Source organism: Mastomys coucha, unplaced genomic scaffold, assembly GCF_008632895.1.
Source record: "Mastomys coucha isolate ucsf_1 unplaced genomic scaffold, UCSF_Mcou_1 pScaffold2, whole genome shotgun sequence".
Lineage (NCBI taxonomy): Eukaryota > Metazoa > Chordata > Mammalia > Rodentia > Muridae > Mastomys > Mastomys coucha.
In genome coordinates, this window is record NW_022196902.1 from 15,708,788 (window position 1) to 15,723,936 (window position 15,149).

The following is a 15,149-nucleotide window of genomic DNA, read 5'->3' on the forward strand; positions in this document are numbered from 1 at the left end:
ACACACACACACACACACGTCATTTCCACCCTTTAGACACCAGTCTAGTTTTTGGACCCACTGTTTTTAAAGAGCACGAGAGCTGACACTCTCTTGATTTGGAGCCCAGGATCCACATGGGCGGGGACCCCAGCTCCGCCCCTGCCCGCCCTAGCTCCCATGGGTCCTGGTTTCCAAGGATCAGCGAGGTTTCTTCTTGTCCCGGCCCCAGTCTCTACCTCTGGACCGGAATGCTGAGTCCGATCCCCGCAGCTCGCCCTCTGCCACTGCATCCCGCCCGCTGAGCCTGGAGCGCCAGAAGACCCCGATAGCGGCTCATGGACGAGGCGGGCTCCCCGGATCCTGCGAGGACAGGAGGTGACTGTGGTCAGTGGGTCGCTCGCCGTGGGCTTTGGGCCTGTGTCTTTAGGATATAATGGCTTAGTTTGTTTTGTTGTTGTTGCTGCTGCTGTTGTTGTTTCTGAGACCTTCAAGCGGGGTGGGGTCTGGCGTGTCTGTGGGATCCCGGCCAGCGTTTCTTTTCTCCAGTTTGGGAAATACATATGGGTACTTCCCAAACCTCTGCTTTTTTAAGTAGGGGGTTTCAGAATGCTTTCAAATTAACTCCACATCATAAGGCCTATAATGTTCTTTGGTATTCTCTGGCGTTCCTCTTACTAGTAACTTTATCTCGTTTCCTCCTTCAACTTGGGCATATATATACACTTATATACATAAGTATATGTATAGGTGTATGTATGTGTGTATGTGTATGGATATGTGTATATGTATGTGTGTATACTAATTATTTTTGTACCCCAATAGCAGTTTCCTCTCCTTCCTCTCCTCCTCTCTTCTCTGCCTCTGCCCATCCATCATCGTCCGTTTCTATTCAGAAACAGCAGGCGTCCCATGGATGTCAACCAAACATTTGGCATATCAAGTTGCAGTAAGACTGGGCATCTCCCCTCAGACTAAGGCTGGATAGAGGCAGCCCAGTATTCAAACTCAGGCATTTTTTAAAGGATTCTTAAGACTTTCCTATTTTGCATAGGTTTTTCCACCTGGCCTTTAATGGCTACCTCTGGAAAAAGAGATTAAATAATAATTATCCTCTTTCTCCTCCTCCTCCTCCTCCTCCTCCTCCTCCTCCTCCTCCTCCTTTTCCTCCTCCTTCTCGTCCTCCTCCTTTGTTCCCCTTCAAAATCATTTAATTTAAAAATGGCTAAGGAATCTGCTTGGACATTTGAAACTCAGTGATTGATTGGTTCTTTGACAGTTTAAAGGGGAAAAAGGTGTGAAATTAGCTGATTTTAAAGACCACTAATTAGTGTGGGAAATGACACATTTACATATTTATGAGAATTGTCTTTCCAGAATGTTAAGTTTACTAACTAAATGGCCAATAAAGAGCTAGCACAACCAGTTTGTTCTGATAAAGAGCTAGCTTTACCTGTTTAACCCTGACTGAGTGTGTGTGGTGTATGAAGCTAGTAGCTTGAGAAGTATGTTATTTCTTTAGAGCCTGATGCCCTTGGCAAATCACCCTGGTGCTCATCATTGAAGAGATTTTTGAAAGAACAGTCAAAAGATAGATCAGATGGCTCAATATTTTCCATGTTGAAATTCTAACTGAAGAGACTCCGTATGAAAATGTTTCAAATTTGCAGTGATATTCCACATCTGATTTCTGTTTGATCATAACTATTATATTTAGAATAGTCTTTTATCTCAGCAAGTGTTCTCAGAGTCTCTTAACTCCATGTAAAATACCACTTGTGTGTTTTACCCAGAATCCCAGTTACACCACTGTGATAGCAATATTCAAGGTGATGGCTCTGGAGCAAGTACAAGAGAGACATCCAGGCGACTGTCGAGAGAACAGATTTTTGTACTGGTATCAGCAGCGACCATGAACTTGGGATGCATGATGACCTATTCCATCCTTGGACCATTTTTCCCTAAGGAGGTAAAACATTTTTATACTGTATAAACTCTAATTTTTTGAAAGCCTTTCAGTTATATAATTTTAGAGATTATAAAATATAAGAATTTTATAATGGGGGGTGGCTCAGCAGTTAAGAGTGTGTCCTGCTCTTCCAAGTAACCTACATTCAGTTCCCAGCATCCATGTTAGACAGCTCATACCATCTTTAACTCTGGTTCGAGAGGGACTTGGTACCTTTGGCCTCAATGGACACCATTGCTCATATATAAATATCTCCACACACATATGCATACACACAATTAAAAAATTTAAAAATCTTCAAAATAAATAAAATATAAAAATGTACCTATAGTATAGATAATGTGTGTGTGTGTATTATATGACAGTTGTAGTGTTTGTGTGTGTGTCTGTGTATGTGTGTTGGGAAGGGACTGTAAGTCCATGTATGCACAGAGGTCAGAGGTCAATGTTAGGCTTCTTCATCAAGATATAGTCTTTCACTGTACCTAAAGCTTACCAGTTCAGCTGGACTGGCTGGCCAGCAGGCCCCTGAATCCTCCTGTCTTCACCTCATAGTTCTAGTATTACAGATGTGTGCCTTATAATAAGTTCAGCTCTCTATGTGGGTCCTGCGGATCCAACTCAGGTTGCCCTGGTTACACAAGAAGCACGATACCTACTGAGTCACCCTCCTCCACATACAGCAGGAGAATATCTCTTAGTGTTTAATACATAGTTTTTAAAAAGTCAGACCATCTTTTTGCTGGGTAATTCACCTAAAATATATTTGAGACTTTCTAAGTATTATTTCTTTTACCATGTAGCTTGATTAATCTTTATTTGAAGTCTATATCTAGAAAAAGGGAAAATCACTAAGTGAGCAAGGTGCCAATGCTGTGTTCTGGTATTGGGCATATATGACTTAGGTAGTTTTAGCCAAGTACACTGGCTCATGCCTTTCCTCAGAGCCCTCAGGAGGCAGAGGCAAGCAGGCAGCTTCTAGGAGTTTTGAGGCCAGCCTGGTCTATAAGTGAATTCCAGGCAGCCAAGGCCATAAAGTGAGACTTTGTCTCCAAAGGGGGTGGGGGTGGGGTGAGGAGATAATTGTGGCCCAGGAAATTCAGTCTGAATTTGTTATGAACTCCAGAAGCAATGTTTGCACAAAGGAAGGATTCTGATTAACGTTGCCAGGCTCCCTGTAACCTTTGCCCTCTCCATGGTGTTAGGAACTGTAGCTGTGACACAAAGGTTAGACTGGAGTATGGAGTCCATGCATACACTATGGATTGAAGAGAACCCATTTGGGCCAGTTCAAACAGTATGTCCAAATGTTTGTTTTGTGCATCTTGCCAAAGTTCTAGGTCCGTGGTGCACTGACAACTTTTCAGTTCTTAAACTGCCTCAATAACCTGTACCCCTTCACTCTGGGTGCTACCAGAGAGGGCTTCTCTGCTGAAGGAATAACGTAGCTCAGTACGCATACAGTATGCACTAGTTCTCAACACACCCCCAACAATCCCAGAAGGAGAGAGAACTGTGAAGGTCCCATTATTTTACTTTAAAATTGCAGTCTCGGAAGAGAAGGCTTTCCCAGTTCAGTCCAATTTCACTGGAAGGTTAAGTTTCTATTCTGTGCCGAGCCATAGATATGTATGCTCAGGTAAGGAGAAGCCAGGAAGTGGCCAGGAACAAAAAAGATGAGAAAAGGAAGGAAGGAAGGAAGGAAGGAAGGAAGGAAGGAAGGAAGGAGAGAGAATTGGTTCAGACTTTGGGTATTCTTTAAGGAAAAGATGGTGAGAAGAGACGATACCCAGGAGTGAGGAATGGCTAACGCTGGGTAGATTACAGCTAAGGACAAAGATGTGCCACTGCTGAGATTTCTTCAGTTGAGTCTAAGTGAGGTGTAGCTTGAGAAATGGTAGTTCCTCTGGTAAATAACAGAGAGGAGGGGCATCATTACAGATGTGGTCAGGGGAGAGCAGAGTGGCCATCTTAGGGAATAGGAGATAGCTCACTGTGGCTTAAACTTAGGGCAGGGCAAATCCTTGATAGAAGGCCGGGACTCTGAGGGGCAAGTGCACTTGGAAGGCAAGAACACTGGAATCTACACCCAGGCCTTGGTGTCTGGGAGAACGTGAAAAAAAATGACAGAAAGTTCTAACTCAGCCTTCCTAGAGCTGCGACCCTTAATACAGTTCCCTCATGCTGTGGTGACCCCCAACCATAGAATTCTTTTTGTTACTCTATAACTGTAATTTTGCTACTGCTATGAATCATAATGTAAATATCTGATGTGATCCATGTGAAAGGGTGATTTGACCTCACAGAGAGGTGGAGACCCACAGGTTGAAAACCACCTGTTCTGAGGGTCTAGAAAGTGTCTTCATTAGGGTTTCTATTGCTGCAATGAAGTACCAGGACTAAAAATCAAGTTAGAGAGGAAAGAGTTTATTTGTCTTATATTCCCACATCACTGCTCATCATTGAAGGAACTTAGAACAGGAACTCCAACAAGGCGGGAACCTGGAGGCAGGAACTGATGCAGAACCACCTACTTAGGAGTAGTCCTACCCACCATGGGCTGGGTCTTCCTCATCAATTATCAATTAAGAAAATGCCTGAAGGCTTGCATACAATCTGACCTTACTGAGGCATCTTCTCAACTGAGGCTCCCTCTTCTCCAGTGACTCTAGCTTGTATCAAGTTGACAAAGCTAGCCAGCACAAAGGGAAAAACCAACTGAAGTGCAGTTTCTCCTGTTCTGCATTCACAACACAGGACACTTTTATGGCCTCAAAAGGCACAGGGCTGCTCCTTTCTTTCTAGCCAGTAACTCTTAAGCAACAGACACTGTGGAGTCCTCTAATTCAGGACAACTGTGCCTCTGTCACCTGGAGATATCTCATTCCCAGGACTGTCCCCTGCCCTCAAATGCCAGTAGCAGACCCCCCCAAGTCACCAGCTCTAGCCTGAAGCTTGTGACCATCTGGCTACAAGTTGGGGTTCATACATACCTGACCTTGGATTCAATTAATTTGATTAATTGGCCACAGAACTCAGGGAACAACTTACGGGCATGGATTTATTATACAGAACATGCATAAGCCAATGCATTCGATGACATGTCACTGTGTAGAAACCCTATGAGCCCTGTGCCTTTGGAGTTTGTGGACACCTCATTGTATAGCATAATAGTTTACAGATTGGGTGTAGAGACACCGTCAGGCCTGCCAGTCCAGGTTCTCTTTGCTCTCTAAGTAATATCTCTACCTGCAAAGTATGAGGCAGGGCCCCTCCAGAATGAGAAGCTATCTGACAAGCTAGATGAGAGTTACAAGCTAGGAGCTGTCACTCACACATATACACAGACACACATGTCGGCACACAGACAGATAACCACATAAACACAGACAGATACACACAGAGACACACAGACAGATAGATACACATGCAGGCACACAGACAGACACATAGAAACAGACACAGTTAGACACACACATAGATATAGACAGACAGACAGACACATACACACACACACACACACACACACACACACACACACACACTCTCATGCATGCATGCCCAAGTGCTGGTAAGATGGCTCAGGAGGTAAAGGTACTAAGTTTGCTCCCCTGGCCCCATGTGGTAGAAGGAGAGAATTGACTCTGCAATCTGTCTTCTGACTTCCACTTGTGTGCTGTGGTACATGCATGCTCCCACACATAACCACACAAATGTAGTAATAATATTTTTGTTTGTTTGTTTACCTTAGTCATTTTTATTGGATATTTTATTTATTTGCATTTTTTTAAAAAAAAAACAAAATATGTGTATCATATCATTATAATAAGCTGAATACATATAGTTTGTTTTGTGCCCCCATTCCTGGCTCATAACTCTCACATAACTTACATGGGAAGGGATGGAGAACTTATTTTTCTTAAAATCGTGGTTGGAGGGGCTAGAGAGATGGCTCACTAGGTAAGAACATGTGCTCGATAAGCAAGAGGTCCCAAGACTGATTCTCCAGCATGCATGTAAAAAGCCAGACATAGCTGATGTGTCCTGTAACCCCAACATTAGGGGCGGAGACAGGTAGAGCAGAAGAGCTCACTAGCCAGCTTCATCCAGTTGAAATGATTCAGGGAAAGAGAGACCCTGACAGAAATAGCAGAAGACACCAATGTCCCGCTCTGCCTTCCCTATCTATCTGAATGTACCTGTACATTCATATGCTTTTATACACACACATGCACACACTCATGCACACAAACTATAGTTTGAGAAAGACAGGAAAAGAAATGCAATTATGGCTACTGTAAAATATCTATCTATCTATCTATCTATCTATCTATCTATATCTATCTAGTTTTTAATTTTTAAAAATTTATTTACTTGGGGGATGTATGTATATGTACCTCATACATGTAGTACCCTCAGAAGTCAAAAGAAGATAGGTCCCCTGGAACGGACGTTACTGATGGTTGCGAGCCACACAGGAGCAACACTTGCTCTTAAGTGCTGATCCATCTGCCCCTGGCCTGAGGACACATTCTGAAGGGCTCTTAGGTGTGTGCATCTCTGGGTGAAGTTGTCTGATGCTCTGGTGAAAGGATAAATCGAAACCACTCTGTTGACTATCAATACTCAGGAGGACACACAGTCAGGTGCAGAACTGATGTGTAAAAGATAATTGCTGACTCTTAGAGAACAGCTATGTAAGGCGCCATACTCTATTTTATATTGACTTGGAGTTTCATAGTCTATCCTTAAAAATCACTCCTTTTTATTTTTCCATTCCTTTTTTTTCTTTTTTTAAATACAGGGTCTCACTGTGTAGCTCTGGACAGTCTAGTTATTGCTCTGTAGACTATGCTGGCCTCAAACTCACAGAGATCCCATTGCCTCAACATCCCAAGTGCTGGAATTAAAGATCTGTATATTTTAACCCTTAAATGGATATACACCCAATGTGAGGATCTGCGGCAAGACAGACAGGGGAAATCATTGGTATGACTATTGTAAAGACACTGGTGTGCTCCAGTCTTGAGAAGCACACACCTGTGTTGGGATGTGTACTATTTTTCCATAAAGAGCCTCTCTAGTTCCCTAAGCCCTACCTCTCTTTCTGTCTCAAATGTCTGTTTAAATCTATTTAAAATATAATAGCCTCCAACTGTACCGCATAATAAGCTTCAGCTTTGCTTCACATTGACTTGTCCTGAAATTGCTTCTCTTTGGTGAAATAAAGAGCCCTGGTTTGAGGCTGGAGTTGTAGCTCACTTGGTAGAGTTTACCTAGCACAAAGCCCCGTATTTGATCTGTAGCATCACATGAATAGGTGTAGTGGTACATGCCTATACATCACTCAGGAGGCAGAGGCAGGAGGATCAGGAGGAATTCAAAGCCAGCCTCAGCCACATAGTAAGTCTTAGGCTAGCCTGAGCTATATGACATACTATTTCAAAAAGTCATTAAAAAAATAATAAAATAAAAAAAGAATCTCAGCTTGAGCTGAGTAGAGGTCTCTGAAAAGAACTCAGGCTGCCAGAGGTTTCTCTGGCCACTGCCTAACTGGGGCTCACAAATCAACAATACCTGCACAATTTGAAAGGCTTAAGAGGTGGCTCAGTGGTTAAGAGCACCTGCTGTTCTTGGAAAGGACATGAGTTCAGTTCCCAGCACCCACACAGTGGCTTACAACTGCTTGTAACTCTAGTCCCAGGGAATTCATGCTTCCAAGGACTCCTGAACACCTATGATGTATATACACATACTCAGGTGAACATACAAAGTAGATTCAGAGTAAGTGCTCCATCATTTATAGCAAGGTTTAGATATTCCTGGAGGAGCAGGCTCCAAAGATTAATAATCCCAACTATGGAGAGCAATCTTTGGGGAGTGTCTTTGATCATGTGGTCTGTGGGAAGCATCCTTTATGTACATTCCTCACAGGACAAAAAAAAATTCTCCTCAAATTAAGCATGAGCAGAAGCCATGGAACCCACTGGCTGGGCCTTCCTATGACCCATTTGCCAGTTCATGACATTTTCTCGCCTTGATGTTTTTCTTGGCTTTGTTTATTATTTTTTTTCTAGAACTGGCAGCTGGCATATGCTTTGTGTTTATTTTGGGTGGACTGCAATTCTGTAAAGAGAAGTGATACCAGAAAGGAAGTCTGTGTACATCAGCTGTTTCCTCGGCCCCGGGACTAAGAAGCAGGCTCAGGTTGCCTCATCCTGAGTATTTTGGTTTTTGTTTTTGTTTTTTTAAAGATTTATTTATTATTATATCCAAGTACACTGTAGCTATCTTCAGATGCACCAGAAAAGGGCATCAGATCCCATTATGAATGGTTGTGAGCTACCATGTAGTTACTAGAATTTGAACTCAGGACCTTCAAAAGAACTGTCAGTGCTCTTAACTGCTGAGCCATTTCTTCAGCCCTTGTGTTTTTTTATATACTGACTTTTACTCAGATAAAGAGTTTGTTTGTTTGTTTGTTTGTTTATTTAGAGGTAGGGTTTCACTGTGTATCCCTGGCTGTCCTGGAACTCATTCTGTAGACCAGGCTGGCCTCAAATTAATAGATTTGCCTGCCTCTACCTCCAGAAGGCTGGGATTAAAGGCATGCGCCACTATGCCTGACTGGGAATTCTTTATGGGCAAACTAAGTGAATTACTTTCATATCATAGTCTAGATTTTACCATATCTTTTCTTACCTTGCTTATTTTAAAATAAAGCTTTAAAATACCAGAAATGGAAAGGTTTGAACAGGAGATAGGGCAGGGCCAACCAAACTATACACAAAGAGGTTCCAAGGAATTTGCTATGTGGTAAGTTAATTTTAACAAAAAGGATGTCCATTGTGTGGGCATTAGTATCCCCACCCCCAGTCTTGGAGATTCCTGTACAGATATGAACGTCACAGAGCTTCCGTTCTGACTCCATCCACCAATGCTGTTCTGTCTTTTAAATTGTGTTCCCATTTCTGTTCCTTCTAAGGCACAAAAAAAGGGGGCCAGCAACACCACAGTTGGAATGATCTTCGGATGCTATGCATTATTTGAATTACTGGCATCTCTGGTGTTTGGAAAATATGTAAGTCTTGGCACTCATGTACATATCTTAATCTTCAAAAAACCACGGGTGAGTTACTGTAACTTACTAATCATGTACATATCTTAATCTTCAAAAAATCATGGGTGAGTTACTGTAACTTACTAATCTAGAATGTCTATAGATATGGAAATAATGCCATTATATCTTTATAAATTATGCCACAGTTCTATCTTTGTGGTTGATGTTAGTCCCTTCCATGCTTATGGACAGGGTACATTACAACTCTTTTAAACAATTATTTTGATATGATATTAAAATACATGCTTTCCTGTAGTTACATGTTCTACTTGGCTATTTTGTATAAATGTAGACTTGTTGAACAATCCATTTATTACTTTTCTTTGGCTTTTATTGTAGCTTGTACACATTGGAGCCAAATTCATGTTTGTAGCAGGAATGTTTGTCTCAGGAGGAGTTACAATTCTCTTTGGGTAAGTAACTTTCTAATGTTTGGGAGCAGGGATGGATTTCATAGTCCATCTGCTAAAAATGTTAATTGATTTAAAAGTTTCTTTAAAGTTTTATTGTTATTATATGTGTATGGGGGAGGGTGCTGTGCATGTGGAGGGCAGAGGACAATATGGCGGCATCGTTTCCTTCTCTCCACCCTTACATGGGTTCCAGGTATTGAACTCAGGTTGCTAGGCTTGTGCTGCAGCCATCACTTTACCTCCTAAGTCATCTCACTGACCCATGAACAGCTCTTTAAACCAATCAGTACCAATCAGTACTATCTTGTCATATGCTTACCCCGTGATTAATGGAGGGCGGTGGGTGGGAAGCAGATAGAAGCTTGGTTGATCTTAAAGAGAGTCCTCTGAGATCTTCTGCTGCACTGCTTGCTGAAGCAGACATGGTGCTGAAGGCCTGGAATTCCAGCTCTCCAGAAGCGATGGAGGAGGACCTCAAGTTTGAGGCCAGCCTGCGCTATTCAGGAAGACGTGGTCATAGAAACGTTTTGCTTAGACATGAAAGAGAATCTGCTTAATCAGGTTAAACCCTGCTTAAACCCTGGCTATGGATGCTGAAACTCACCATCAGAAATCTGTCTTAGCCTCCTGCTTTTCTCTTCTCTTGTGTAGTGTTCCTAGACAGGCTCCCCCAACTCCTTTTGTTTTGTGGTTGTTTTTGAGAGAGGGGATCACTGTGTAGCCCCAAGTGGCCTGGAACTGTGTAGACCTGGCTAGCTTGGAACTCACAGAGATCTGTCTGCTTCTTCTGCCTTGGGATGCTGAGACAAAAGGCATGAGTTTGCTCTTTCCCATCACTATCTAATAATAACAAGTATACAGACCACATAGCATTTGAACTGTGCTATGTGTCAAAGGGATCCAGGAAGTAACTTAAGTACTGTGAGCAACTTAAGCATAGCTCTGCAAGAATATTGGTGGACCATGGGTGAGGCCTTGGGCTCAACACAGCACCTTAATAAATGAGTAAATAAATTAAAAGTAGAGATGCATTTGGTAAGATGAACATCAGCTATAGCAGACAGTATGGCTGATATTGAGGACTTCAGCATCCTCTGATTTTGGTACCTAAGGTATCAGACCTGTTACCTAAGGTAGGTTCTGCCGTCACAGTCTTCTATGGGTCCAGGGTATTCTATGGGTCCAGTATTCAAAAGAAGCCTATTTAAACCTACCGTCTTGGAAGCCAGTTATACTAGCAAAAAAGGGACTAAGTTGTCATAGCTTGAATTATAGCAAACATTAAAGACAGTAACTCCCTACCAAAAGTGTGACAACCAACCCCTCCTCCACATGCCAGGGTTTCCCTGTGAAGCCCTGGCTGTCTTGGAACCCCCTCTGTAGGCCAGGCTGGTCTCGAACTCACACAGAGCCACCTGCCTCTTCCTCCTGAGTGCTGAGATTTAAGGCATGTGTTACCACCACCCAGCTGACAAACTAACTCTTTAGAAGACCCCTAAAGATATTTTATCTAATAACTTTAGAAAGTTATTAGTGAAATTTGTTATACTTCAGGGAGTATAGCAAATTAAAAACTGAAAGCAGTTTGACATTTGATAATTGTCGTCTATTTTTTTCAGTGTCTTGGATCAACTACCAGAAGGACCGATATTTATTTCCATGTGTTTTCTGGTGAGAATAGCAGATGCCATAGGCTTTGGTGCGGCCATCACGGCGTCGTCTTCCATCCTTGCTAAGGCCTTCCCAAATAATGTGGCTACAGTCATGGTACATAATGTGAACTTATTCTTATTTCCTCTCTTACATGGCCAAAAGATTTGCTTGATTTCTTCTTACATATGTTTCCTCCACTCTCTGTATATGTCACTCTCCACATACCCCCTTCATTGTGATTTCTAGTTCCAACAGCAAGTGAAAAAATTAAAAAGCACAGCATTGCTTGGTGTGGTGACACATATCTGTAACCCACTACTTGGGTGGCTGGGTTTGAGGCCAGCATGGGTGACCCTGTGAGTCACTTTTTGAAAAACAAAGCATCAAAGATATGGAGATCATCTGTGAGGGCTCTACTCCAGGGAGAGAGGGCTCAAGAAGAGTGGAAACCCAGCATGGCACATGCCTGTAATCCCAGTGTTCAGGAAGCAGAGGCTGGAGGGTCTCCTTGAGTTTTAAGTCAGCCAGGCCAGCCAGTGCCACACAATGAGACCCTATATCCTAAGAAAAGACCCAAAGGCTTTAGTGTTCCCTAGATGCTCTTCCTGGGTAAGCACGGTCCCAACATTTTTCTTTTTAAATCACTTTTTTTTGTTTGTTTGTTTTTTTGAGACAGGGTTTTTCCATCTAGTCCTGGCTGTCCTGGAACTCACTCTGTAGACCAGGCTGGCCTCGAACTCAGAAATCCACCTGCCTCTGCCTCCCAAGTGCTGGGATTAAAGGCATGCGCCACCACCGCCCGGCTTTAAATCACTCTTAAAATAATTTTTAACTATTTATCTGTTTTCTTTTATGTCTGTATAAGTATTTTGCCTACATGTATACATGTATACCACATGTGTGCCTGGAACAGGAGTTATGATGGTTGTTGCCCACCATATCGGTTTAGGAATGGAGGTCCTTTGCAAGAGCATGTGATCTTAACCACTGAGCCACCTCTCTAATCCCTGTCTCCTGCCCTGCTCTGCCCTGCTTCCTCCCTCCCTCCCTCCCTCACTCCCTCCCTGCCTTCCTTCCTCCCTCCCTCCCTTCTTTCCTTTCTTCCTTTCTTTCTTTCAGATCTGAGTAGCATTTTGCTGTCCTTGTGATCCTATGAGTAGGTCCTGGCAGAGATGCACATAGCTTTCCTCTTGTCTAGATGTTATCTCTCATGGCCCATGAGAGTCCTTTCCCCAGATTCGTGGAGAGGTCCCAGGTTGTCTTGAAATTCTCAGAGCATTTCTGTCTTATCTGAGGAGCACCAGTCTAATTTTGACTTTTCTCACTACTGCACCTGTCAGTTTATCCATGGGTCAGCTTCCTCCACTTCAGACTTGTTGACTTCTTAAAGAGCTGGTGTCCTGCAGAACACTGTGGAATGTGCTGCCAAGCCAAGGAGATTCCTATGATGGCAATAGCCATCCACTGGCATTTGAGATTGGCAGGGGGAAGTAGACTTGCCCCCACCCCCGCCCCCCAGCCCCAATCTTCCACAGAAAGTTGCAGTCAGGGCCCACACATTTTACACATTACTTAATCATGTGTGGACTCTGCAGAGTTTGACTGTAAAATTGTAAGCCATTGTGGTGGGTTGGTCTGATGCTGCTTGTATTCTAATGCAAAATACTGGCTCTCAAGATCTGGTTACCCTTGACAAGCTCATCATGGGCACACCAAGTGATGCTATGCAAACCTTGTTGCCCAGTTTAACTGGTCAATAAAAGGCTAGAGCCTGTGGCTGGGCAGTGGAGGGAAGAAGGCAGGACTTGAGGGTCAAGTGAGGGGGTTGCAGGTACAGGAGAGAAGGGAGAAGGAGGGACATGAGGCTGGAAGAGGCCTCCATGAGAGGAAATGTGTTGTGGGACATATTAAAAATAAATCCACCCCGCAAACTCTCTTGCCCCGCCGGTACTGTACTGCCTCAACACTATGTCTTGTTGGGGACCTGCTATTTTCTCCCAGCTAGCAAGATCATTTCACTTACATGCAACACTCTACACACCCCCACAAATCATTCATCTAGCACCTAGTTACCCAGTTAAAAACATGACTCTTAAGGTTTAATTACCCAATCAGGTTTATATATCAGTAAGATCACAATTTACAAGATGCCAATACAGTAATTTCAGAGCCAAATGAAAAGACAATGTTTTAATCCAATTATTCTAACCTAATAAAATCCTTAGCTACCTGTGGCTGTTTAAAACCACTTGGGGTCAGGATCGTCATCTTCACCTGCCTCCATGATGATTTTCCTCCCTCTTGCCTCCTCTCTGACTTCTCCTCCTAAACTTCTCACTCCACCTCTATTCCTGTCACTGCCCTAATGTGATTGGACAGAAAAAATGCTGCAACAGAAATGGACCATGAGCACATGGCCAGGAAAAACAGCAGTAATATGGGACATTATGGCTCAGACATAAGTTAGAATAGCTCCAAGTCTGTCCAATCTAGGCTTACAGCTTCTAAATAAAATACCTGGATTGTGTGTCTTTGTTATAGGTTAACAAAGGAACCTTTGTAAAAGGTTCCCTTTTACAAGCCATGGGTGTATTTAAAGCCCTGGAAAACTAGATTGATTTAAAATGCTCCAATTTCCTCAACATTAAGCTTCCTTTCCATAGGACTGTCTTGTTTATTTCACCTTTAGTTAATTTTATGCAGCATAAAATTAGAAACTTATACAATGGAATACAGAATATGGTAAATGTTTGACACATAGCATAGCTGTTCTGACTTCAAACACACATCTGCCATCCAGGCACCCAGTGTCCTAGCTACTCCAAGAAGGCTTCTCAAGATTCCATATCTATGCATGTATACAAATACATATGCACACATGTACATATGCATACACGTACATACAAGTGCACATGCACACACATGCACATACATACGTATATACACACGTACACATACACAAACATACACGTGTGTTTGGAGTAGCAGCATGATTCTCTTCCCTTCTTTGCACACGTGATGACACACTCTTCACACTCTTTAACACCTCACTAATTATACTGACAAATTCACATTGGTGGCTACTGCATCTAGGTATAAAACCCATCCTTGTTCTCTCTTTAATGCCTGGACAAATTCACATTGGTGGCTACTGCATCTAGGTATAAAACCCATCCTTGTTCTCTCTTTACTGCCTGGACAAATTCACATTGGTGGCTATTGCATCTAGATATAAAACCCATCCTTGTTCTCTCTTTACTGCCTGTGTACACTTATATCGCATAGATATCTGCTAGTTAATTAAAATGCTAGGGAGTATTTATAACATTTGCATCTTTTGTTCCTTTGTTTAGAACAGGGTTTTGTGTAGGTCAGGCTGGCTACAACTCTCAACAGTTGAGCCTGAACTCCTGGTTTTGGTGCCTGAATCTCTTCTCTCAGGTGCGGAGATCACAGGTGTCTGCCGCTGCACCTTGCTTTACAGTGTGGATGGTGCTACAGAATCAGTGTGTGAGCCAGCATTTCTGTGTGTGAAATTGTGAAATGACAATTTTTAAAAAATATTTATTTATTTACTTATTTTATGTATATGAGTACACTGTAGCTGTACAGATGGTTGTGGTAGCTGGGAATTAAACTCAGGACCTCTGCTCATTCCTGCCCAATGATTCATTTGTTATTATATTTACGTACACTATAGCTGTCTTCAGACACCCCAGAAGAGGGTGTCAGATCTCATTATGGGTGGTTGTGAGCCACTATGTGGCTGCTGGGATTTGAACTCAGGACCTTTGAAAGAGCAGTCAGTGCTCTTAACTGCTGAGCCATCTCTCCAGCCCATGAAATGACATTTTTTTACCTTTTTCTTTATTGCTTTTAAAATTCTTTCTTTGTTTAGTGCATTTGGTGTTTTTTTGTTTTGTTTTGTTTTGTTTTGTTTTTGTTTTCTGTTTTTGTTTTTATTATTATGTGATTGGAGGAATTTCTTTTCTGGTCCAGTCTATTTGGAGTTCTG

At 42.5% G+C, this 15,149-nt stretch overlaps 1 protein-coding gene across 3 annotated transcripts in view; it reads left to right on the forward strand.

The window, feature by feature from the left end:
- Window positions 1-15,149, forward strand: part of Slc18b1 (solute carrier family 18 member B1) — a 45,270-nt gene that overhangs the window by 8,674 nt on the left and 21,447 nt on the right. For 2 of the 3 annotated variants that reach the window (XM_031380603.1, XM_031380602.1), the window contains exons 3-7: window positions 212-366; window positions 1,773-1,948; window positions 8,934-9,029; window positions 9,408-9,481; window positions 11,101-11,248. In XM_031380603.1, coding sequence (XP_031236463.1) covers window positions 318-366; window positions 1,773-1,948; window positions 8,934-9,029; window positions 9,408-9,481; window positions 11,101-11,248 — 543 coding nt within the window. In that variant the 5' untranslated portion in view covers window positions 212-317. Of the gene's footprint in view, window positions 1-6; window positions 367-1,772; window positions 1,949-8,933; window positions 9,030-9,407; window positions 9,482-11,100; window positions 11,249-15,149 lie in introns of those variants that run through there. The other variant, XM_031380604.1, reaches the window with a different exon arrangement.